Source organism: Oryzias melastigma, linkage group LG19 (genome assembly GCF_002922805.2).
Source record: "Oryzias melastigma strain HK-1 linkage group LG19, ASM292280v2, whole genome shotgun sequence".
Lineage (NCBI taxonomy): Eukaryota > Metazoa > Chordata > Actinopteri > Beloniformes > Adrianichthyidae > Oryzias > Oryzias melastigma.
This window is the reverse complement of record NC_050530.1, coordinates 18,085,200-18,111,668: the sequence shown is the minus strand read 5'-3', so window position 1 is coordinate 18,111,668 and position 26,469 is coordinate 18,085,200. Positions and strand designations below refer to the sequence as shown.

At 40.7% G+C, this 26,469-nt stretch overlaps 2 protein-coding genes across 4 annotated transcripts in view; one reads left to right on the top strand and one right to left on the bottom strand.

The window, feature by feature from the left end:
• Positions 1-7,393: 7,393 nt before the first annotated feature.
• dhx8 (DEAH (Asp-Glu-Ala-His) box polypeptide 8) lies at positions 7,394-17,256 on the top strand. The gene is made up of 23 exons (XM_024284857.2): positions 7,394-7,577; positions 8,111-8,196; positions 8,282-8,354; positions 8,475-8,566; positions 8,644-8,750; positions 9,183-9,545; positions 9,646-9,790; positions 9,869-10,075; positions 10,247-10,334; positions 10,447-10,544; positions 11,528-11,675; positions 12,019-12,200; positions 12,280-12,474; positions 13,201-13,386; positions 13,456-13,666; positions 13,745-13,926; positions 14,583-14,723; positions 14,801-14,956; positions 15,032-15,169; positions 15,305-15,433; positions 15,964-16,160; positions 16,225-16,404; positions 16,486-17,256. The coding sequence occupies exons 1-23, from the start codon at positions 7,469-7,471 to the stop codon at positions 16,703-16,705; spliced, it is 3,633 nt and encodes a 1,210-aa protein (XP_024140625.1). The 5' UTR covers positions 7,394-7,468; the 3' UTR covers positions 16,706-17,256.
• Positions 17,257-18,895: 1,639 nt separating this feature from the next.
• The window catches only part of etv4 (ETS variant transcription factor 4), a 48,294-nt gene continuing 40,720 nt past the window's right edge, over positions 18,896-26,469 (bottom strand). For all 3 annotated transcript variants that reach the window (XM_024284858.2, XM_036217249.1, XM_024284859.2), the window contains 3 exons: positions 23,755-23,927; positions 21,139-21,240; positions 18,896-19,402 (listed from right to left, as the gene is read on the bottom strand). In XM_024284858.2, the coding sequence (XP_024140626.1) occupies positions 19,175-19,402; positions 21,139-21,240; positions 23,755-23,927 (503 nt within the window). In that variant the 3' untranslated portion in view covers positions 18,896-19,174. The remainder of the gene's footprint in view (positions 19,403-21,138; positions 21,241-23,754; positions 23,928-26,469) is intronic.

Genomic DNA, 26,469 nt, shown 5'->3' with positions numbered 1-26,469 from the left:
GGAGCATTACTGGTAAACTTTCAGAAATTGTGATAATTTGTTAATTCATTTTTTTTAAATATCATGTTAATAGTTAACAAGTCATCTTTTAGGAATAACATTAATTCACTAGTGAGCACAAATATTGCCCACTAGTAAATTGGTGCACATTTTAAAACATTACTAGTTCCCCAGTTTTTACTGTCACTGGTTAACAAATTGGCTTTTTGCACTGCACTAGTTAACTCCTGCATTTTTTTTCTCTCACTAGGTGACTGTTAAGACTTACAAATGTCTCACTAGTTAACATTTTGACTGTCACTAGTAAACTAGTACGAGATTGTGGTTGCACTAGTTAACTAGTAAGCTTAAAGGAGCCTCATTAATGAACATGTAGATAATCTGCATGTAACTAGTGGCCTTTAAGGATTTCCATTAGTTAACTAGTGAGCACAAAAAGTACCCACGAGTAAGCTAGTGCACATTTTAAAACATTTCTAGTTCACATTTTTTGCTGTCACGAGTTAACTATCTTGCTTTTGGCGTTACTAGTTGGGCCTAAAGCAGCTTATCAGGGATATCGATAAAATGACACAAAGGCTTGCCATACATGAGTCACTTTAAGGGCCTTTAAGGGACTTTAAGAGAATGAAACGTACTATTGTTGTGTGTGTGGTAAGAGTGTAGTGAAGTAGTATTTATAAGGAGAATGGAAGTTCAGCACTGATGATATACAGGTGATGCTGTCCTACAGTCCCCATAATGCAACGCTCCGTTTATTATTATGGCGCTCTTGCTCCTTACTGACCATAAATGCTGCACATACAGAAGTGCCCACACAGACTACTCTCTTAGGCTTTTTCTGAATTCCTTCAGTACGCACTATATAGTGTGTTACTACTATGTAGTACTGTCCAAATCTACAATTCCAAAATCAAACGCCCTAGAAATTTCCCAGAATTCTCAACAAAAAACCAGTGTGGTGTGCACCAATTTCTTACTAGATTTGGGAATATGGACCAAAATGTATCGCGTTCGAGCAACTTATGTGAAAAAAATGTATTCAAATTTATTTTTTAAATAAACCACCAACATGAGAACACAATGGATTCATAAGTAATCATCTGCTATTGTTTAGGGTTTCACTTATGAAATCTGGTTACGTCATGTTCAAGAAAGTAGTGAACATGGCGTCCAAATTGCTTTTAAAATCCAGAATACTAAATAGTCCCGCACTATATAGTTTTTAGTAGTTAGGGATCAGGGTGGGAATTCGAACTCATTTCACAGTCTGATTTCCTCGTTTCTATTTCTACGTTCACACCGGATGTGTGACGGGTATTCAAGAACAGGATAAGTCATGGTGTTCACACTGCTCAAGCAGGGAGGGGCTTCTTCTTTTCTTTTTCTACTATTTATTAGTCAGAGGCTTTGTGTGAAATGTCACAATATCACAAGTCTTGCTCCAGGCTTTTGTCCTTCACATCTCTATTCAGATATATAAAATACTTGGTGTCATAGAATTCCAGCTGGGCACAATCGTCAATGTTTAATTTCTTCTTCACAATCAATTTTCAAATGGTTGACACTTCAGTGGATTGAAGAGGAAGTCAGACAAACGTCACTAACAAATCCGAGTCCCTGACTGACTTTCAACAGTTGTGCGTTTTATATGAATAGAGGCCAAAAACGGTCCTAAAAATGTGCATAGGTGTGAGTTTTAACACTCAAAATACACATTTACACATGTTTTCGTAGACTTTTCATTGGGAGTGAACACATGTTGATGTAAAGGCATTGTGGAGGGTTTGGGAGAGGGTTAAAAAAGAAAAATCTATACAACACGCCTGCGTCTCGCCTACTTCCTGTTGTTTAAGCGTTCGTTATAATCAGCATGTCTGTAGAATAAAAGGTGCATGAACGTTTTTGCTCCACAGGACCACCAAATGGTCTTTGGCCTTGATATTTCCTGCATCCCGCGGTACAGGTTAGTCCATTTTTCACTCCTATTATGAAGAGATGGAGTGATGTTGGCATCCTCATTACAGATTCTGCTTCGGCTTGCCTGCCAACCAGTTGAGATTAACCATTCCTGTCTAGACAACAGCCATCTGTGCCACTGCCTACTTTTTTTTAGGCTTTTTTTGTGCTGCCAGTGCAGACATGTTCAGACATTAGAGGCAGATCTTCAAATAAAGTTCCATGACACAGATTTGATGGGCTTTCCTCCTACAAAAACCAACATCACAGGTCATTTAGTTTGGAAGGCAGGATCTGAAAGGGTGAATTATAAACAAAAAATGTATTTAAGATTCAAAGGGAATATTTCCAAATATTCCTGACACAAGGGTCTGTAATAACACAAAATATTTAAGGATTAATTGCAATTATTATCCTAATCGTGTCGGTATTGCACTTCTGTTGTAACCAGATCTGCTTTTTCTCACGTTGTGGTAAATCAGAGGTGATCAAATATGAGAAAAAACGGCCCAATAATCCCCAGATTAGCTGCTGTTTGCTTGCCTGCCTTGCACTACAATCCCTTTCTGTTATAGATCTAACGCACATCCTTCTGATGGTGATTAACGTCATATTTCCTCAACCGATCTCTAAATCAAAGGGACCAAAAAAAAAAAAAAACTCTTGGTTACAAAGTTGAAGTGATCACATTTTACAAACTGGGATTAATAACCTCCCTGCTCTCAGTTGAGATAATAATCTGTCATTAAAAAAATTTGAAAAAAGCATTTTTAAACATCACATATAACTCATTGTGTTAAAATTACATTTTTTCATGTCAGATAAAGTAACAGCAGCTCTTCAGGAGGTCAGCTGGCGTGTCGGGGAGGCGGTTTTGTGTCCGGTTCTCTCCGCCTGCCGTCCTTGGGAAACATTGGATCGTTTTACACTAGCTGTGCGATCCCAAGCATTCTGACACTTTAATCATTTTTGGAAGCAATAAATCAGGATAACTTGCCAACATGGCAGCATTATCACTCATCTGGTAACATATCGGCTAGAGAGAGCGCCCGCTGCAAATGTGACCCGGATATGTGAGAATTTAGATTTTTATTTATTCATTAATAGACTTTTACCAATAATAATCAGATCTGAAGGCGTTTCTTTGTCAATGATCATCTGGTCAACAGCAGTGAGACCACTATCTGTGTCAGATCTATAAAATACAGTGTTGACATTACTTTAATCCAACTTTTATCAGATTTTGATATATTTTCAAAGCGTTCCCAGTGTTTTTTTACTATGTACATGCCATTTTTTACCCCCCAAAAAATGTAATTTTCTAAGACATAGTTTCTGCAGATCAACAGTAGTTTATTAGAATTTAACCTCCGAGTTGTGGGCGGGACTCTTAGTGCAGAGTGTTTACATGATCTCCCACTAGCTTACAGCCCCTCACAATCACCACCATAGATTACCAGTGCAACAAAAACGTCCAGCAACGTTTGAGCTATCCAGACACCAGTTCAGACAATGAAACCAATGATGTTCATGAATCTGTTTGTCTTCAAAAAGATGTATCAGAATGGAGTGGAGCAGGGAGCTTGTGCCCTGCCCCGTGTATTTTATACATCACAACTACGATCTTTTTCAAACAGCATTTTTTGGTCTGCTCTGGATTTACAGTGATCTGAATAAAGAAACACTCAGAAATGACATTTGTATTTCATTTTCTTTATAATATGTCCTTCCTTATCACAAAAATGCCACAAAAACAAACACCACTTTCACAGGAGTGGGTCTTTGTGTTATTGCAACAATTTAAAACAGTCAGATATTTAACAGACAGCAGAAAAAAATATTTTTACTCAGAAGTGTCAAACTCAATCACACAAGGGGCCAAAATCCAAAACACCTTAGGTCGCAGGCCGAACAGGATAAACATTTAATAAACACACTACAACATTTTTAAAACTTTAAAACTGTAACTTTTAACATAATTATAAACTAGATATATAGCATTACCTGTGATAGTGCTAGTGTGAATGCTGGAAGCTGAATTTGGCTGCTGTAGATGCTAGTGCTGATAGATGAAGGTGCAGAAAGCTAAAAACACTGAAGCTGATAGTTGAAAACACTGAAGCTGAAAACTGAGAACGCTTAAGCTGAAATTACTGAAGCTAATAGCTGAAAATATTGAAGCTGAAAATATATTAGCTAAATGCCAAATTGCCCTAAAAAAATTAGCTTAGCTAAAATGCTAGCATGTAGCTAAAAACATAGCTAAACTTTAAAATAGTCTAAAAGACTGAAAAAAGCCTAAGTTAGCTAAAACAACAGCTAGCATGTAGCTGAAATATTAGCTAAACTCCAAAATATCCCAAAAAATCTTAGTAAATGCCAAAATAGTCCAGAAAACTACCAGAATGCCATTTTTTTTACTTTAAAACTGTAATTTTTTAACATAATTATGAATAATAAAAAGGCAGGAATATTATTCATATACATATATATATATTATAAACTTAAACTTCAAATACAACCTTGAATAAGTTTCAATATTTTATTCTCCATAAAAATATATTTTGTTCAAAATTATACAAGTTAGAAATGAGCACAAGATAACATGAGGCCATTAATAACATTAATAACAATACAATAAAATGGTCTGGAGGGCCGGATCCGGCCCCCAGGCCTTGACTTTGACACGTGCTTTAAATGGATAAAACTCTTAACTGAAGATACATGTCGTTGTGTTCCAGTTGGTTGTGAATCTGAATGACTCTGCACCTCAAGAGTCAGTAAAAACATGAAACTGTTGCATGTATCTAAGACAAAATGTGTGCATGGTGGTGCAGCGGCTAGCACTCTCACCTCAGAATCGAGAAGGCCCTGTTTCAAATCCAAGCTGGGTCCTTTCATGTTCTTCCTGTTCATGTGTGGGTTTAACTCAGAGCATATTCCAGTTTCCTCCCACAGTCCAAAAATATCCTTCATAGGTTAATTGGTGACTCTAAACAGTCACTTTGTGTGAGTGTGATTGTGTTGCCCTGCAAGTTGTACGCCCGGTAGCTGAGTTGGTTCCAGGATCCCTGTGACCCCAAAAGGGATCAACCAGGCTCTGGGTGGATGGATGTTGTTGGAAGGCTAACTGCTATCCCTCACGTTAGCATGTCATGGTTTTACCAGAGCAGCTTCCCCGCTAGCTGATCCCTCAGCAGCTGTTTGGATGGAAGCCCGGCCCTTCAGTTCCCGCTCCTCCTCCGGTGTCTCTTCCTCACTGCTCAGTCACAGCTTGGAATTTTCCAGTCTGCAGCAGGAGACCATTGCAGCCAGCTGGGCTGTCAATTGTAATTTATGCTCACGTCTCACACTGTTTGCACACACTCCTACTCTCCAGCCAGCTTTTTTTTGTGTTTTTGCACAGCGATAGACACATGTGCACTACTAGCAAAACACCTCATGGTGTGCTTAGCATGCTCAGTCTGTGCAGCCTGCAGCGGATCCCATGATCCTGAAGGCTCTGTGTACGTTAAAGCTCTGCTAAAACAACCAAAGCGAGCTCGGCGCACAGGTTTGGTTATTTGGACAGTCCGGCAGATGTGGGTCTCAGAGGCCTTCTGCACTTTCACTGCTGTTCCACACAGACCTTTGGATCGGCTCCAGAAAGAACACGCTTGACTTTTATGTCTGTCTGTCTGTCTGTCACTCTCTGTGTTGTGTCATTTAATCTCAGCGCTGAAATCCTCTGAGGGCGCACATCCATATGAAACATGTGATCTGCACACATCCCGAGCCTGTTATGTAAGTGGTAGCAGCACATTTCCAGCTTCAGCTCAGACAATGTGACCTGTTGTAGGTTTATCAGTTAAAAGTGATCTTCACTTGTGAGATGCAATAATGGTTTAATTTTTTTTCTACTAAATTACTAATCCAGGTTCAGTTCTCCAAGTCAGAGCTGTTAGGTTTCATAGTAAATCACCCTTCTTCACTGCTGACCAGCTCTATTGAAATGCTGATTTGATTTTCCAGCTGGACTTGAGTCCTGCCCACACTCTCAATGATATCAGTTCCTGGTTAAGGGACCCTGGTATCCCTAAATTGATTAAAACTCACCTGATATAAATCCTACAAGGAACATATAAGGGGCTACAAGAGGAGGAAGACAAGAGAAACCAGATTTTCATAGATAAAAAAAATAGAAGAGCTGAAGATCATCATAGAAATCTGAGCATCCATACAGTCTCAGCAGACTAATCAGCTCCGTTATGCTGCAGTGTTACGGTAATTTATGCAAAAAAAAAAAATCCCTGTGTATGCTTAACTTTCTCAGCTGTCCAATTTTTGCATAAAATGTTTTTTTCTAGAAAAAGAAAAGCCACAGAAAAATCTTTCTGGTTATATTTTCTAGAGTTTTAAACTCTCAAAGCAGAATAATGAAAAGTGAGATCAAAGATGGATCTAGTCGTCTGCAAGTGGATGCATCAGAATGGAGGGAGCTTGTGGCTCATGCAGTTTATTTTCTACATCACAAATATACTCTTTATATATATATTACAACTGCAGCATTTCTGCCCCTGATTCACAACAATTAAAATAAAAAAAATCTTTGAAATATAGTTTTAAGCCTAAATGTCTTTCTCCATCATGAGAAAAATGCAACTAGAACATGCTAAAACACCAAAAACACAATTTTCATCAGAGTAGATCATAAGTTTATGATAGTACGTTCAAAGATCTTCTAATTTACTTGCACAAAAACGCAATTTGGCTTGACTTCCTGCTCGGAAAATGATTTACAAAAGCCTAACACTCCAAAAATTAACATCAAATTAGCAGAGATGAAGCTGAGAAAAGCATGCTTTTAAAGCAAGAAAAGACACAAAATATACTAATAGCATGTAAGACAAAACTTATATTTGATTGTTACAGCATTTAGTGCGTATCTAGTACATAAAGTTCCTGAAATAGTAAAGTTACTGTAGAAAAAAAACAGTTTATAAAGATTTAAATCAACTGTTAAGCTGAATAATTACATTTTCTAATTAATAAGATGTTTATTTATACTTCTCCCTTGAAGATACATTTCTCTCGAGCGCTATGTAATCACACACAATTCATATTTTACAGTAGTATATGGTCTTGACAGTTTATAAAGCTTAAGACAAAACAGGCTGCTAATTAGTCCTCTGCACTTTAAACGTTAGATTTTTTTAATATCTTTCTTAAAACATTTTGCTTTTGGCATTTTTATATATATATATATATATATATATATATATGTATATATATGAAGATTATTAACTACGTAGCTGCTGGTTTTAAACTCCATTAACATTTCTATTTTATTTTTTGCACATTTCTCTTTCGTGGCATTTATTTATCAAAGCTTTGGCGCCATCGTGTGGCAGGAAGTGGCAACATGCCAAATCCCCTGAATCGTATTTCCGTTTCCTCCGGAAGTGGTTGCCCAAATCTAATATGTCCGCTGGCTGCTACGATTTCTGAACGAAAACAAGACTCGTGGAGGATGGCAGACGTCGGGCTAGAAGAGCTGTCGCAGCTCGAATATTTGTCCTTAGTGTCAAAGGTCTGTACGGAGCTCGACAATCATTTAGGAATAAACGACAAAGATTTAGGTGAGTGCTTTTTTCTGGAGTCGTTTAAGCTTATGGCTAGCTTTTGCTAAGCTAACTAAACTAGCTGTTATGTTGCTGGTAAACAAACTAAAGCTCTCGATATTTTTTTCCTTATTGAAGTAAAAAAAAAGTAGAAATTTTAAAGCATATTTTTTCCTTCATGTAAATTTGTGTCAGTTTATTGTTTTAAAAAACCTTTATTAGCGGTGTAGTTAGCTTGTCTCTGTCAGGCAGCAGCGTTGATGCATTTTTTGTTTGTTTAAAGCAATTATACGATATTGTCCAAAAACAGATGTAATAATAACAATGAGGATGCCAGGGGAAGACATACGCTTTACAAAACATACTTTAAAATAATTAAAACAGTATTAGAAATGGCAAGTAAATTCTAATTCTTAAATTATTACAGGGAGGAAAAATTGTGATATGGAAAAATTGAATTTGTGACTATGAAACTTGCCAAATGTAGTAAATGGATTAATTGCGTTTGATTTTGTGTTCTTTTGCTGACTTGTTCTATTTGTCATTTAAAGCTGAGTTTGTCATCAGCCTTGCTGAGAAACAACCGGCCTTTGATGGATTCAAAGCTGTTTTACTTGAAAATGGAGCTGAATTCACAGTAAGTTTAACCCCCAGCTGCTGAGGTGACCCATTTTTAGGTGGTTCTCTTTGAAAACCGTCTTGTTTTGCTGTGTGAATTACAGGATTCTCTCATCAGCAACTTGCTCAGACTCATTCAGACGATGCGACCTCCATCCAAAGCATCACTGAGTAAAAGTAAGTGGATGATGGGTAACGTTTCCTCCTGATTTAATAGATAACAAACATATTTATACAAAATTAAGTTTAAATTATTGTGATTTTGTTTTAAACTTGATGACTTTTTACCTCTTTCAGACTCAGAAGTGTCTGTCAAACCGAAATCGGAGAAAGACAAATTAAAGGAGATGTTCCCTGCACTCTGTAGACCCAATGAGCCTTTACCAAAGGTAAGTTGAGTTTTATTTCTTTCTTTATTTTTAGGTGATAAAATGTTCACATATTCCTTCTGTTTTGAATTCTTTAGCGGCCGCTGGATGAGGACGACGTCAAAGTAGCCGCTGATGCAATAAAAGAGCTTGAGATGTTTATGCCCAGCGTTAGTGGAACAGAGTCCAAAGAAGGCAAAACAAAGTAAGATTTTTGTTGAATATAAAATAATTTGCATGGAAGGTTAATTGTACTAATATGTGAAATAGGAACGGTCAACGGTGACAGCAGCTTGAAAGGTCTTTAATTTAATGAACTTATAAAACATGAAATTGTCTTAAACTGTATTTTTCATCAACAATGTGACTTCCTGTCACTAAAAAGAAGAAAAAAATTCAGTTCACGGCGTGTCTTTAGGTTGTAATTTTTTTTAACCTCAGCTAGCTAATTCGCTCTTGCTCGCCAGTGCGGGAATATGGGAAAGTGCAAATTCATGGCTCTTTGTTTCAGTTTCTCTGTACATGCTGTCTTACATTAGACTTTTAAGTGTTCTTAAGAATTCTTAACTTTAATTTTTGTAAATCTGTAGATACTCGGAGTAGAATTTGATTGAGTTACTTGCAATTGTGTTCTTAGGTCGGACAAAAGCAGACATCGCAGCAGAAGCAGAAGCAGAGACAGACACCGGGACCGAGATCGAGCCAGGGATCGAGACAGAGACAGGAGGCGACGCCATCGCTCTCGATCGCGCTCGAGATCCAGGTCTCGCTCCAGAGACCGCCACAGAGATAGAGACCGAGGCAAAAGAAGGGAGAAGTCCTCCCGCTGGGGGGAGCGCTCGCCCAGCCCCCGAAAGGATCAGGACAGGGACGGGGACCGCTGGAAAGACAAACACGTGGACCGGCCTCCTCCAGAGGAGCCTTCTGTGGGGGACATCTACAACGGCAAGATCACCAGCATCATGCAGTTCGGATGTTTTGTCCAGCTGGAGGGATTAAGGTCAGCGTGAGGTTTGATTAGCAGATATAAAAAACTTTTGAACATTTTTAGACTTTTTTTTAATCGTTTCCTTTTTGTTCCTTCGACTCTTCTGGTGTAGGAAGCGGTGGGAGGGTTTGGTCCACATCTCTGAGCTGCGCAGAGAGGGGCGAGTCGCCAACGTGGCCGACGTTGTCAGCAAGGGTCAGAGAGTCAAAGTGAAGGTTCTGTCATTCACGGGCTCAAAGACCAGTCTGAGTATGAAGGTAAAAGAAAGAAGAAGAAAAAACATCACATGCTCTTGCTTCTGAAGCTCCTCTTACTGATGGGTCTGCCTCCACCAGGACGTGGATCAAGACACAGGAGAAGATCTGAACCCGAACAGGAGGAGGAACGTGGGTCCAGAAGGAGGAGAGGAGGTCACCATGAGGAACCCTGACCGGCCCTCTAACCTGAACCTCGTCCACGCCCCCGAACTGGAACCGGACGACACTCTGGAGCGCAAGAGACTCACAAAGATCTCTGACCCAGAGAAGTGGGAGATCAAACAGGTACGCTGCAGGTTTAGCTTCTGCTTTTCACTGAGACTCTTTCTTTATTTCATATTTTACTAATTGGCTTCTAGTGTTGAAGATCTCTTAGAAATATTATGTAATAATCTGTTTAAAGTTTACATTTTTGGAAACTTCTTTTCCTTTAATATCATTTCTGTTGTTAAACAGATGATCGCCGCCAACGTTTTGTCCAAAGAAGAATTCCCAGACTTTGATGATGAGACGGGAATCCTTCCTAAAGTTGACGATGAAGAAGGTAAAATAAGAGTTCAGTCATTCTCTTCTGAAGATCTTCCACCTGCCACACCAGTAACAGGAAAAACCCGTAAAGGTTTTGTGATGAAAAGTTTGAATTCATTTCCCCACAGATGAAGATCTGGAGATTGAGCTGGTGGAGGAGGAGCCCCCATTTCTGAGGGGACACACCAAACAGAGCATGGACATGAGTCCTGTCAAGATCGTCAAGGTAAGCTCTGTTCCAGGGGCGTCAAACTCAACACAGGGGCCAAAATCCAAAACACACCTTAGGTCGTGGGTCGAGCAGGATAAAAATGTATTAAACAATTTTTAAAACGTAACTTTTGAACATAACTATGAAATAAAACAGGCAGGAATATTATTCCAGAATAAATCAACTTAAACCTTAAATAACTTTCAATATTTTACTCTCCTTAAAAATATATTTTGTCAAAATTACACAAGTTAGAAATAAGATGTATTTTAAGATATATTGTTTTGATGACAGTGGACACATTTAAAGAAAATGAAGTATTTCTTTATTCAAATTGTTGTGAATCAAGAGCAGATGAAAAGGTGCAGTTAAACGCTACAAGAAAAGGGGGCGGGGTTCCTCTGCGCAAACAGTCCAACCCACAACTTAGAGGCAAATTTATAATAAACTTCTACAGAAACTATGTCCTAGAAAACCACCCAGGTTTTTGATTTTGACAACAAAAAACGGCATCATAATTTTAACAAACATAAAATAGATCAAAAGTTGATTGAAAATATGAGCAACAAGAAACCTGCAAAACATTTTTGACTTTAAAAAAGGCAGAGTATTTTCTAGTTTATTATACTTTTAAAAGTTAGTATTACTAGCTCTGCTAATATTCAGGTTATCTAAAATGAAGCATCTTTAAATGAATCAAGTTGGAACAGACTGCAGATTTTCTAAAAACGGATGGCCTGAAAGCGCTGGTACTGTAGTACCGCAAAGGTTAAGAACGTTGATGATGTAGAAAATACAAAATAAACTGAGCTTAATCTGCACAAATGTCGTCATCGAGGACTCACTCAGACCTGTGAGGTTCCTGTTTGTAAAAGTCCAAAGTCAAAAGTTCATTTTTTGGTCCATAAAGAAAAAAGAGAGTTTGTTACGATACTCTTTTTAAAGCAGCTTCATTGTCATTCTTTCTGTTTGAACTCTGACTGTTTTCTCTCCACCAGAACCCGGACGGGTCGCTGTCTCAGGCCGCCATGATGCAGAGCGCCCTGGCTAAAGAGCGGCGGGAGCTGAAGCAGGCCGCCCGAGAGGCGGAGATGGACTCCATCCCCATGGGGCTGAACAAACACTGGGTCGACCCGCTCCCGGACGGTCAGAACCCCTTCTTAACTTCAGTTTTTTTAGCTGCAGAAGCGGACGCAGAGGAGATCTGCCTTTAAATGTGAAATTGAATTTTCTGCGGCGGCCGGCGTGTTAGTCCGGTTTGAGTTGCGCTGGAGACTTCCTCCATTCTGGCAGACCGGCCTTCCGGCCCGCCAGCGCTGCTGGAGATGGTTATCTGGCTTCCTGCAGCCCCCCGCCCCCGCCTGATCTGGCCGGATGGAATCATCTTTCCGTGATTCTACGAGTGCTTCCACAGGCCGGCCTGTTGTGCTGCAGACGTGCTGTCATGTTTGCACGGCGGCGTTTTGAGACTGTCGTTTCTCTTTTGCAGTGGATGGACGGCAGATCGCTGCTAACATGAGGGGCATCGGCATGATGCCCAACGACATCCCAGAGTGGAAGAAGCACGCTTTTGGAGGAAACAAGGCCTCCTATGGAAAGAAGACCCAGCTCTCCATCCTGGAGCAGAGGGAGAGCCTCCCCATTTACAAGCTGAAGGAGCAGCTGGTTCAGGTGCGTCAGAGTGGAAAGATTCGACTAAATGAGTTCATTTAGGAGCAGAATTCAACCCAAACTCTTCAACCTCCTACAGGCCGTTCACGACAACCAAATCCTGATCGTCATCGGAGAGACCGGCTCTGGGAAAACCACTCAGATCACCCAGTACCTGGCAGAGGCGGGTTACACGGCCCGAGGGAAGATCGGCTGCACGCAGCCTCGCCGTGTGGCCGCCATGTCGGTGGCGAAGAGAGTCTCTGAGGAGTACGGCTGCTGTCTGGGACAAGAGGTCGGTTCTCATCGCAGACTTTCAAACGCTGCCTAAAATCTAAGCAGCTCCTCCAGCCGCTTTCTATCAGTTATTTCACCCTCAATATCTGCTTGATCAATTATATAACCTCTTGATCGTCACATTTTTGCTAAATAAACTTGTTTTCAAAGCAATGTCTCGAAGTATAAAGATTCAATAGTCAGAATTTTATTTTTTTCTCCATATTTTGTCCAAAAAATATAAGATTTGATTGGAGTTAAATATTTGGAAAAGCACTTTTTTTCTTTTTTAATGTTTTTTTTTTTTTTTAATCTTATGATTATTGGATTTTCACATCAGGCCAATAGAACTCCTTAGTAAAAGACATTTCTGTATCTCAGTGGAACTTACTGGTTAAATAAAGGTTAATAAAAAAATAAAACTTAAAATAAAAGTTTGCATCCATAACTCTCAACAATGATTCATCCCGGACAAGCCCCCAATTTTTTATACACTTCTTGTCTAGTGGGGAAAGCCCAAATCATTCAGCCTAAAGACAATTTACCTGGAGCTTTACTGCAGGTATGATGGGGGGGCGGAGCCTGTAGCCATGACATCTGAGTAAGCTGTTACCTGAATTATTTAGCTGTGGATTAAAAGATAGATAATCTAAAAGTCGACTTTAGGAAAGTTATGTTTTTTAAATGGAGATTTTTTTTTTTTTTTAAACTCTGGATCCATCGAGTGTTTTCTTGTGTTCTCCAGGTGGGTTACACCATCCGTTTTGAGGACTGCACCAGTCCCGAGACGGTCATCAAATACATGACGGACGGTATGCTGCTGCGAGAGTGCCTGATCGACTCGGAGCTGGGTCAGTACGCCATCATAATGCTGGACGAAGCCCACGAGAGGACCATCCACACCGACGTTCTCTTCGGTCTCCTCAAGAAGGTTGGACATGAGTAAAGCCTGAGTTTTCTGCATGACGGAGAGCTGTTCTGATCTGATCTTTGTGTCCAGACGGTGCAGAAGCGCACAGACATGAAGCTGATCGTCACTTCAGCCACGCTGGACGCCGTCAAGTTCTCTCAGTACTTCTACGAAGCTCCCATCTTCACCATTCCGGGCAGAACCTATCCAGTAGAGGTTCTTTACACCAAAGAGCCGGAGACGGACTACCTGGATGCCAGCCTCATCACCGTCATGCAGATTCACCTGACTGAGCCTCCAGGTCAGTCCAGGACCAGATCAGATGTTACATCTGTCCTCAAGGACTCCATTTCAACCCCGGCTTGTTCTCCTCCCTCAGGTGACATCCTGGTCTTCTTAACTGGACAGGAGGAGATCGACACCGCCTGTGAGATCCTGTACGAGAGGATGAAGTCTCTGGGACCCGACGTTCCTGAACTCATCATCCTGCCGGTTTATTCCGCTCTGCCCAGCGAGATGCAGACCAGGATCTTTGACCCGGCTCCTCCCGGCAGCAGGAAGGTGCCTGAACCGCCAGCGTTTACCCTCTTTGAACATCTAACTGCTTTTGTCCTTAAAGGGTAACCAAACAGGAAGCTGGAGGCTGAGTCCACCCACAGCCGAAATGTGAAAATCCAGTCAGAGGGGCGGGGGTGGGGTACAGGACTGTTATCATTACTGGAGCTGCAGGTAATGACTGGGACTTCAATGTTTGACCAATCCCAGAATTCAACTGTAATTCAACCCGTAGAGGGCAGCACACAGACAGGTTTTTACTATATTTTCAAGAATTAAACAATTTTGTTTTAATTTGTGAAAAAATTGGTCAACCACCAACAGACAGAACTTTTAAAGTCTTATTTATGGAGGTCAACAGACAAAAAGGTTGATTTGTGGTTTGGTGACCCTTTAATGAGAGAAAATGTTTTTTTTAAATGGCATCTAAAGCATCACATCTTTTAAATGTAACTTTTTAAAAAATTTCAATTTCTAGTAAAATTTTACAGCCTTAAACAGCCTTAAATTATTCCCAATATTCTTAATATTCTGATTATTTCTTCTTCTTTATTGACGTTTTTTACAGCTTCCTTTTGGCCTGATGTTCTGAAACACTGAACTGTCTGGATGTTTTTCTGTAGATTTTCCAGAAAAGTTAAATTTCTGCTGTTTCCTGGCAGGTTGTCATCGCCACAAACATCGCAGAAACCTCCCTGACCATCGATGGGATTTATTACGTGGTGGATCCCGGCTTCGTCAAACAGAAGGTCTACAACTCCAAGACCGGCATCGATCAGCTGGTGGTCACTCCCATCTCCCAGGTACCAGCGCGGCGGCCTCCTCCAGACTCCGGTTGAAGGTTTGGAGATCTCAATCCTGTCAACTGTGTGGATTTCAGGCTCAGGCCAAGCAGAGGGCGGGTCGAGCTGGCAGAACCGGGCCGGGGAAGTGTTACAGGCTGTACACGGAGAGGGCTTACAGAGACGAGATGCTGACCACCAACGTCCCCGAGATCCAGAGAACCAACCTGGCCAGCACCGTGCTGTCCCTGAAGGTGTTCAGGCATCGCCGTTGTTCACTTTGATCCGCTTCCTAACAACTTTATTGACACGTGTGTTTGATGTCAAAGGCCATGGGCATCAACGACCTTCTGTCCTTCGACTTCATGGACGCCCCCCCCATGGAGACCCTGATCACAGCCATGGAGCAGCTGTACACGCTGGGGGCGCTGGACGACGAGGGGCTGCTGACACGGCTGGGCAGACGGGTGAGACGCTCAAACCGTTTGGGGCCAGGGGATAAACGTATAAAATGCTTTTCAAAATAAAAGTCTGAGTTTCAGACATGTTTTGGTTCTGTCAGAGGCTTTGCCGACGTTTTTCTGTGGCGTGTTCTGTTCCAGATGGCGGAGTTTCCTCTGGAGCCCATGCTCTGCAAGATGCTCATCATGTCGGTCCACCTGGGCTGCAGTGAAGAGATGCTGACCATCGTGTCCATGCTCTCTGTGCAGAACGTCTTCTACAGACCTAAAGTAGGCTGCTCCTCGTCTGACGTCTCAGTTTGACATCTACCTTCATTGTAGCCAAACTTCTGCTTAGGTTATGAACAATCTAGTTTAAGAAACGCAGGAGCTTAAAGGGTCACCAAACAGTGAAGTTAGAGGCTGACTCCGCCCACAGCTGAAATGTCAAAATCCGTGGGATTTTTAAAATGACGTGGGACTTAACCAATCACGAAACTCAACTACAATACCTCTTTTCAACCTGTAGGGGGCAGCACACAGGCGGTTTTTGACTATATTTTTTAAACAAGTTTATTTTAATTTGGCAACAACCAACAGACAGAATTTTTAAAGCCCCTTTTATATAAGTCAGCAGCCCAAAAAAGTTGATGTAGGGTTTGGTTACCCTTTAAACCTTGACTAAATTTGCACCAACCCACCTGATTAAGCGCCTAAATGGAAACTTCCCTTTTGATCAATTCTGTATTTTGACTATATTCCTGACAAACATCAAAGACTAAAACATTTTTTGGCTGAAAATCTTAATTTTTCTCCCTCAGGACAAGCAGGCGCTCGCTGACCAGAAGAAGGCCAAGTTCCACCAGCCTGAAGGCGACCACCTGACCCTGCTGGCGGTCTACAACTCCTGGAAGAACAACAAGTTCTCCAACCCGTGGTGCTACGAGAACTTCATCCAGGCCCGCTCCTTGCGCCGGGCCCAGGATATTCGCAAGCAGATGCTGGGGATCATGGACAGGTTTGTAGCACCGCGTTGTTCATGGTTCATGTTTCCTCCGTGTTGACCCCTGTGTTCTCTGCAGGCATAAGCTGGATGTGGTGTCCTGTGGGAAAGCCACGGTACGAGTGCAGAAAGCCATCTGCAGCGGCTTCTTCAGGAACGCAGCCAAGAAGGATCCTCAGGAGGGCTACAGGACCCTCATCGACCAGCAGGTGGTGTACATCCACCCCTCCAGCGCCCTCTTCAACCGCCAGCCCGAGTGGTAGGTCTTTGTCCTCAGGAGGACTCCTCGCTCTCCACGTGGACTAGTGTGTGACTTCTGCTCCCTCTCTCTGGCCTGCAGGGTTGTGTACCACGAGCTGGTGCTGACCACCAAAGAGTACATGCGAGAGGTGACCACCATCGACCCCCGCTGGCTGGTGGAGTTTGCGCCCGCCTTCTTCAAAGTGTCGGATCCCACGCGCCTCAGCAAGCAGAAGAAGCAGCAGCGCCTGGAGCCGCTCTACAACCGCTACGAGGAGCCCAACGCCTGGAGGATCTCCCGCGCCTTCAGACGCCGCTGAGGGGCGGTCGGGCGGTGGGCCTTCTGGTCTATGTGTAAAAATGATCCTTTTTTCACACGTTTTTATGTTTCTGTTCTAACAGAAATTTGAATGTTTTTTGTTTTTTTTAAGCCGGAGCTGCTCATCTGTCAGAACTTCAACTGTTTGTCATTTAAGAGGAAAGTGAGCACACAGATTATTTATACCCACTTGTGTAGTTGTTACACCTGAGCTACAGGTGAGCTCTAGATCCAAACTGATAAAGATGGGGAGGCAAAAGTCTGGTGTATTTTGTCAAAGAAAAAAAGGAAATTGATCTCCGATCACTAAATTGATCTCCGATTTTTTGTAACAGTAAATGGACGAGAGGATTTCTAAATATTGTAAAATGTACAAAAAATAAATGATCTCTAATCTCCCACATTTGTGTCTCCTCTGACTTGGAACTTTGTCGAAGAATATTGTTTTGTAGCAACACGGAAAGCAGAGAAAAGCACATACATATTGTTTCTATGGCAGAGACGTTCTTATAACTCTGTAAATATGAAATAAAGTCTTTTCTTTTAACCTTTTTTAATGGAATGTGCCCTGGCTTCAATGTATGACTGAATAAAACCCATGAAGTTAGCTAATAACCATACGAATGGTTTAAAAATGATTAGAATCTCTGTTTAATTCAGAATTGATTCAACAAATCCACTAAGAAAACAAATAATTTATGATTACAATTATTAAAGAAAGTTAAATCCCTGTTTATTTCAAATAGAAAATGATAAACCAATTTTTAAATCCAACATTTTTACAGTTCTAACTCACATCAGTGGAAAAATCTTTGACTTTGTCGTCCTTTGGAAAATTCAATTAAACTTTAGCATCAAGCTAGCGGACTTTAGCATTATGTGGTAAATCCATCGATATTTTTATGGATCGATTATTGACACGTGATTTAAAATGTTCCAGTGTAAAAAAGTATTTAGTATGTAGTTTTATTGTTATTAATGGCCCGATGTTATCTTGTGTTTATTTCTAACTTTCATAATTTTGACAAAAACATATTTTTATGGAAGATAAAAAATTGAAAGTTATTTAAGGTTTAAGTTTATTTTTCTTTTTTTTTCCATTTTAGTTAGGAAGCTACAGGTTTATCCTTCAGGATACATACTGCTCTGTATGTTTTGAGAGTACCAGATTATTCCTGAGGATTCTGGGTAATAGTGGAGTTTAAAGGGGAAGAGAAGCAGAAGAATAAAATAAAATGAAGACAAAATATCACTCTTTCAAAATAAAATGGAGATGAAATTTTACTTTTTCAAAATAAAAAGGTTAAATACTACACTTTCAAAATAAAATGAAGCTAAAATATTACTCTTTCAAAATATTACTCATTAAAAATAAAATGATAAGATTTTACCCTTTTAAAATAAAATGAAGTTAAAATGTTGCTCTTTCAAAATAAAATGAAGCTAAAATATTACAAACCCCAGAATGTCGGCACAACTCTATGGAATGAACAAAATTCATCTAATTAAAAAGATTACGTGACAATTTCACCGGATTTTGACATTTTATTCTCTAAGTGCTGCATTTATATCACATTTTATCAGTCAATTCTGTAAAATCTGTGACTTGAGGGTTTATACCTTTATATGTTAAATATAAATGTAAATATTAATGATAAATATTAAAATTATATATATGTATATATAATAATATATATAATATACATGTTAGAGGTAAAGTTATATGTAAATCTTCTTCTTTTCCTTTGGGCTTTTCCCTTCAGGGGTCGCCACAGCGAATCAGTAAAGTTATATGTAAATAATACATTTAAATGTTATTTCTAAATGTAAACTTAAATGTTAAATATAAATATAAATGTAACTTTAAAATCAGCAGCATTTACTCTTATATTTGGCAGATGGAACTTTAGGAACGACTTACTGCTGTAGTTTGTATTTTAGATAATCAAATCCATGAAAACTCAACACTCCAGCAGGAAGAGCCCTACCCTCATTTATAAAGATATTTTCAACAAGTTCCTAATTTTATTTTCTGCAATAAAACCAATTATTGCTGATATTCTAAGCTTGAATTCACAAAGCTTCTGTCTTTTAGTAAGAAGTCTTCACCAATGTTTTAAGACCACAGGGCGACCTTAAAACACCTACACGTCTTAAAATTCACCAAATAAATAAAGATTCTGGATTCCAGTTTGAGTATTATTATCATGGGTCTTTATTATTAAGCAACCTCTTCAACCACATTCATGTTTAAGTATTGAGTAGGCCTCGGGTGTGAGAGGAATGCAGCTCTTAGAAACAAAAAAAAAAAGATCCCTAATGAGATTAATTTAAAACAAAATCACCATAGCCTTATGTACAAGTGGGCGGGGGGACGTGTGCAAGGGGCGGGGAGGAGGCGGGGTTTGTGGAAGATGGATGTTGGGTTGGTACGGCTGGAGGATGTCTGGTGGGGCGAGCGGCAGCTGCTTTAGTACATGTAGCCTTTGGAGTAGGGTTGGGGAGCCACGTTTGGGGGGTTCTGCTCCGGGGGGTAGGTCACGCCCTCATCCAGGTGGGACAGCGGCACCGTGTCCTCCTCGTTGACGTATCGCTCAAACTCGGCCTTCAGGCTGGGCCGCTGATTGTCGGGAAAGGCCAGGGAAATGAGCGCCTCGGGCTCGCACACAAACTTGTAAACGTAGCGCTCCCCCGCCACCTACGAAAAACCGAGAGACAACGCTTGGATCAGAAGGAGTTTAGAGGACGACATGTGTGATGCAACATTAATACACGTTATACAACACATTTCTACAAATACGTAAAATATTTATTATGTTCACAACTATAATAATGTGAGTCTTAACGTGAAACAATTTATCCTAGTTATTCCACAATTTGTCCTAGTTTATTCCATTTTATTTTTTTTCAATTTTCAAATTGATCTAATTGCTAAAAAAAATGAAATGTAATTCTTGATTTCATTTTATGAAGTTTTTGAAGAATTTGATTAGCCCCAATTTGTTTGAAAAAATGTTTTTTGTGTTTTTTACATTGTTTTTGTGGCATTTTTCTGGTGATGGAGGATACACATAAAGAAAATTAAGCTCAAAATTGCTTTTCTGAGTATTTCTATTTTTAGGATAGGATTATATAAGTTTGTTTCTTCCCACTCTTTTTTAAGCAATCAATAAACAAACTCTACTAGACTTTAGCTAATAATTAACATATTTGTTAAATCAAATGAGACAAAAGTGTCTTTGTTTTCGTTTTATTTTATTTTATTTTCTAATCAATTAGTTTCACTATTTTTTTAGCCTCATTAACTTTTTGTCCTGTATTATCTAGAATCTATGCTTGAAATAAACAAGATTAATCAATCAATCAATCAAATCACTTTGAATCAATTCCAGTTGAAAAAAATGCTGTTTGAAAAAAAAATCGTATTTGTGATGTCAAAAATACGCTAAGTGAGACACAAACTCCCTCCTCTGAGCTCTCAGCAATGAAGATGGGAAGGGGGGCGGCGTTGCTTTGCGCCAACAGTCCCGCCCACTACTCAGGGGGAATTTCTGTTAATGTCACTCTGCAGAAACTAGGTCCTAGAAATCAAAAAGGCTAAAAGCACTATAATTATATATCACAAACCACTGGGAGTTCTTTAAAACTAGATGAAAACAGATTGGAGTAACTTCTTGACCAGAAGAGTCATTTCAAAAAGAATATTTGAAATCATTAATAAAACTGAGAAGATGTTGAAGCTCTAAAATAATACTTCAAGACAAAAGTGTGGGGAAAAAACTATAATTTGAAGGAAATGCCAGGTCAGCTTTTTGTTAAAATCAAAATATGAAAAGAAAAAAACATTACATGTAAAACAACTTTGTCTGTGTTGACACTAGAACACAAAAATGTTATACTTTTGTCTGGTTTGGTTTGTTTTTAATTCTCAGAGTTGAACCAAAGTCTGAAACTGTTAGGAATTATCACTTCCGAATGCTGCTCAGTTGGGGGCGCTATTTCCTGACAGTTTCTTTTTAATTTATTTCCCTCATGGTTTTTTTGTTTTATTTATTTCCCTCATGGTGATACACGACGCTAACGTCATTCACTCCCTTCACTCCACTTCCACACTGGCCCCCCTGACATTACTCGAGCTCTCTCAGGGGGACATTTTTGGGAACATTTGATCCGTTCCAGAGCTCAGGTGACCTTTCACACCTGCCAAATGAAGCAGACTTTCTAACCTGGTGTGAATCAAACCTGTCAGTGTGAATGCGCTCTTAGAAATGTGTCACATTTTTTTCTTCTTACGCCTAACATGAAATCATGACTGAGGGTTTAAAGTTCTGAGAACGTTTTGAAAACATTTTCCGCTGCAGGACGTTAACTGTTCATAGAGAAGGCTCTATAGTCCTAGTATTTGTAAATTACAACATCAGATGTTTTTTTTACCTTCTGCATGATTCCCTTCTCGTAGTAGTAGCGCAGAGAGCGGCTGAGTTTGTCGTAGTTCATGGCTGGACGGTTCTTCTGCATGCCCCAGAGCCTGGCAACCTACACAAAAAACAAGCTTTAGCCATAAAATACGGTAATTGTCTCAAATATTTTTAAAGACAATTAATATTTTTTGTCTGTTTTGAGCAAACAAATTAGAGAGAAATGTGTTTGCGATTCCCAGCTGTGGCCACTAGGGGTCCTCAGACTCAAATGTTGGCTTCCCCTATGTTAATCTTCAAATGTGTCAACATGCTGAGGCCGGGGAGGGACTCCACATGTGGATTCACTTCCTTTTTATGTCACCCGTTACCACTTGAATGCAACCAGAGTCCCTCAGTGTTTGCAGAGAAACAGGAGTCACGGCTGGTTGTCGGTGAAATACGGCTCCGGCTTTAAACTGACAGAGGAGTGAAACCTCACACACACACGGGGCCGAGGGGGGGTACAGCTAAACGTCTTGCAGCGGTGATGGATTTTTATGTTGACAAACATCTCAGATTTTGGAGGGGGGTGGGTTTTTGGGGAACAACTGTTGAGGGCGGTGACTCAGGATCCCGCAGCGGCTGCTCAGCCAGCAGCGCGGCTCTGCCTCTGAGTGCGCTCTCAGCTCTAATTGCTCTTGTAAAACTCTTAGGCCATCCATTTTTAATGTTCGGTAAAAAGATAATGGAGAACACAATATAGGCCTGTCCGTATTAAAACTCGCCTAAATGGACGGCGTCTGACACGGCCCATCCAGCTGCAGACTTAAACATTGAGAAAATGTCTCGTGCAGGCAGGTGAGAGTGTGCGGCGGCGTGTTTGGGCAAAGAGGGAGGGGTGGCGTTTCTATGATGTTCTTCATTTATCAATTCAGCATGTCATGTATTGAATAATGAATAGGGGAGTAATGGAAGGTGGATCAAACAATAAGAGGAGAGACACTAAAGCAGGGATAAATTCACTCTAAGAATAACTGCTGTCCTGGATGCTTTCCTGTGAGATCCACCCACTGTGTGGAAATGCTTCCATACAGACCTGATGGGATGAGGCTGATGGGAGCAAAAGACCAAAACAAATCTGGAATACTAGCTTGATTTGGGCAACGTGTTCTCACTTCCAAATTGTCAAATACAGACGTGGTTCGGGCCCCCTCAGTGACACTTTTTGACGTTTTGGATGTCTCCAACTCGCCGTTTTTTGATGTGCTGCCAGTTCCTATTAAATCAGGGCTCCCCAACCTCTGGGCTGTGAACCAGTACTAGTTCAAGGACTGCTTGGTACTGGACCATAGACAGGGAAAAAAATGCATACGCTAATCAGGGGTCCCCAACCCTTGGGACGCGGATGGGTACCTGTATCCTAACCTGGTACTGGTAGCCTAACCCTGTACTGGCATCCTAACCTGGTACTGGCATCCTAACCTGGTACTGGTAGCCTAACCCGGTACTGTTATCCTAATTTGGTACCAGTATCCTGACCTGGTACTGGTAGCCTATCCCAGTACTGGTATCCTAACCCTATACTGGCATCCTAACCCGGTACTGGTATCCTAATCCCGTACTGGTAGCCTAACCTGGTACTGTTATCCTAATCTGGTACTGGTAGCCTAACCTGGTACTGGTAGCCTGACCCAGCACTTTGGTAGCCTAACCCAGTACTGGTATCCAAACCCAGTACTGGTAGCCTAACCTGGTACTGTTATCTTAATTGGGTACCGGTATCCTAACCCGGTACTGGTATCCTAATCCCGTACTGGTAGCCTAACCTGGTACTGTTATCCTAATCTGGTACTGGTAGCCTAACCCAGCACTTTGGTAGCCTAACCCAGTACTGGTAGCCTAACCTGGTACTGCTATCCTAACCCAGTACTAGTATGTCATTAGATTCTCCCCTACGTACTGTTCTAAAGACCTTCATTAGTTATTGCTTGATCTACAGATAGAAATACCCTGATGTGTAGAAAACAGTCCAGTAATTCATCAATTGTTGGTTCATCTGTGCATTGTGGAGACTTTTTGCCAAGTTTCATTTATCACCCTAAGCCTGGTTTATACTTCATAGTGATCGGCCATCGCATCAATTGTAGCGTGTCCCTACCGCTATTGTGTGGTCTTGTTCATACTAAGGTGTCAGTTTCACTTGCAACTGTCCACGATATCTGCGACAAACGTCTGAGTGGCATTTATACTGATTGTCTCCAGCACTGATTGTTCCGCCATCACATCTTCTAATCGTCCAAAAACAAGTGGAGGTTAAACTGCTTGATTAGCCTAAGATTGTAGTATGGGAGCAAAATTCCAATCGCAGATAATGTCATCAGCTTGTGTCACATGTGGTAGCGATTGGGACAATTTTCTTCCCATGGCCTTGTGACAAATGCGACCTGAGTGATCGCAAATCACTATGAAAATTTGTATTATTAGGTCAGTTTTGGTGATCCAGTTGGTCAACAATATTTCAGCCTCCATGTTGGAGACCCCAGAGCGGGTGCCATTTGCTCACAGTGTGTATCTTGGCAGGGTTTCAGCATGACTCAGTTGCTAGCACTGGTTCAGGAATTCTTTCAGTGAAAAAAAGTAGCAGACTTACCTCTTCAGGTTCAATGAGCTTGAACTCCATGCCACGGCCAGTCCAGGCGATGAAGTGGGCGTTGCCTGGGTCGTCCAGAAGAGCCACTAGGAACTGCCAGAGCTGCAAGGAGCCGCGGCGCTGGTACGGTGTGCCCTCACGGAATACACCACCACCCTCTTGTTTGACTTCCCCTAGACAAGGACCACAGAGATTGTGGAGATCGTTTGTATTTCAACAAATCCAAGACAACGACTTTTGCTAATTCATGCAACATAGTCCATTTAGCATACAAATGTATTGAGCCATTATTAAATTACAGTTAGATGCATTTCTTATGTTTCAGACCCAAACGAAAGGCAACAAACCCATGAACACAATTGAGCTGATTTGAGTTCTTGGTGGCGATAAACTAAAGATTGAACGTTTGCATACAAGCAGACAAATGAAAAACAACAGTAAACACAGCATTAAGCAACTGAACGACATCAGCTCATGTTTGTTGTTTAGCCGTCACTGGATATGTAGTACACATGCTTGGGAACATGAGGAGCTCGGCTCGAGTTACTGCTGACGTCTTTCACAGAACAATTCACTGGATGAACCAGAGCCTACACCTCAGGCTCCTCATTCAACCTCCCGCAGCTGCACCATGGGAAACTGATTTCTTTTGTGACCCACATAGCAAAAATGCTTGAAGACAAAACAACAAGCAGAGATTCCTGGGGCCCGTTTTAAGAAGCAGGTTTTGTTGGAACTCTGAGTTCGTGAACTCCAAATTCAGTAAAACTCTGAGTTTTCGGTTCCAGAAAGAGAGATAACTTAAACCCATGAAAGTGGGTGAAACCAAGCCCGTTTCAAGAAGTGGGTTAAGATGAACTCAGAATCAATCACTATGGTAACTGAGTCTGTGAACGAAACCTGGTCGGTAGCAGGTTTTCTTCAGGAAACTTAGAGTTCTCTGCAGTCTCCGCCCCTTTTTAAAGTGAAAGATGTTCAAATATGAGTTCCTCATGAACATTTAGAGAACATTTACATTAGAGACGTCACGTTTTCACCACGCAGAAACCAAAATGACACGTTCATTCATAGAGGATCATGTAGAGAGGAGGCTGATTAATCCAGAGGAAATGTTATTTACGTCGGTAGAGGATTTGGAGGACACGAGTCGACTGACTGGAGTTTCCCCGATTCATTTATTCTTTGAGTGATATTATAAATAGTGAGTTTTTCCAGGGACTCGCTATTAATAATACAGAGTTTTCTTTTCCTCATTTTAAACCCTTAACAATAGAAATTATTGAATGTCAAACACCGGGAAAGGCTCTGAACTCATCTACCGTCCAGCACTTGTGTCAAATATTAGATCGGTCATCAGCAACGGTGCCTCCCCCTGCGGAGGCCTGAGTTCGACTCCGGCTGTGGAAAGCGCTTTTATGCCAAAACAAAAAAGAATTTAGCGAATATTTTTTAAGTCTTGAGAATTAAATTAAATAAATATTTTTTTTAACATATGCCAGGCAGCTACAGTTTCTTTGTAGCGTGCAGTGATATCCGTGTGTGTGGGGGGGGTGGGGTTACCAAAACTGGTTATTCATGCGATTACGGAGATTACTGGTTAAATTATTAACAGATCAAAAACCACTCCTTACTCAACAAGTGACCAAATAACCTTCCAGACATTATTTATTCACTATTTGAAATGATTCAAATAACTGCAGATATTTTCTTTCTGCTCTATCGCTGCAGCTGTGTTGCTTTTCTTGCGAAAAATATGCTCCGAGTCGGCATTTGCTTGCAGGAACCGTCGCCGGAAGTACAAAACTCAGGTGTTTGCTCCCGTTGCCATGGTGAATCGTGCTGTCTTTGCTCCATTGATCAGGGCTTTGTATGGTCGCGACGCTCACACCTGGTTCTGGTTCTAACAACTTCAAGTTGATTGAATCAAACATTTTCAGCTGTTCTGACACCGAAAATCCTGAGTTTGAGAATTTTGAGTACAGTGACTCTAAGTTTAGGTTCGAACTCTAAATTTGTTGAACCTGCTTCTTGAAACGGGCCCCTGGTGCTTAGAAACCTGGGTTTATAAGCGGAAAAGGTCCGTACCAGGTCTAAAGATTTGGAGAAGGAGAAGGTTCTTAGTCTTCCAGGTAACGTTGTCTCAAAGATGAGTCATGGGAACTGGACTTAAAATATTGTTCGTAAAATGTTTTGTCACAGTGAAATATTTTAAAAGCAATGTTTTAAGTCCAATTACCATGACTCAACTCAAGACAGGTCTAAAGATTATATTCTTGTTTCTGGGACATCTGCAACGACTTGTGTGTATAGATATCATAAGTAACATAAATATGTCTTAGGGTAGTGAAGCGTGCGTATATTCAGTTATTATGATTTGTCTAATAAGATGAATTGTCCGTTCTTGGTCCTGTATTTTGTTTAAAATATTCTCCTACAAAAGCAACTTATGTTATGTACACACCGTGTATGTTCGGAACATGGGCTCTTGAAGGTTCTTTTCTTGAACAGTGGTTTTTGAATGTGCTTTTCTTGAATTTGGGTACTTGAAGATGTTTTTCTTAAACGTTGGTTCTTGAATGTGCTTTTCTTGAATGTTGGTTCCTTAACGTGCTTTTCTTGAACCTTGATTATTGAAGGTATTTTTCTTGAACATTGGTTCTTCAACGTGTTTTTTTTAACATTTGTTCTTCAACGTGTTTTGCTTAAACATTGGTT

Excerpts from the sequence above, each read along its gene's own strand:
- dhx8 (XM_024284857.2), top strand. The coding sequence starts at position 7,469 with ATGGCAGACGTCGGGCTAGAAGAGCTGTCGCAGCTCGAATATTTGTCC. Across the intron at positions 15,170-15,304 it reads TGACACGGCTGGGCAGACGG|ATGGCGGAGTTTCCTCTGGA; the intron begins GTGAGACGCTCA and ends GTTCTGTTCCAG. Across the intron at positions 15,434-15,963 it reads ACGTCTTCTACAGACCTAAA|GACAAGCAGGCGCTCGCTGA; the intron begins GTAGGCTGCTCC and ends TTTCTCCCTCAG.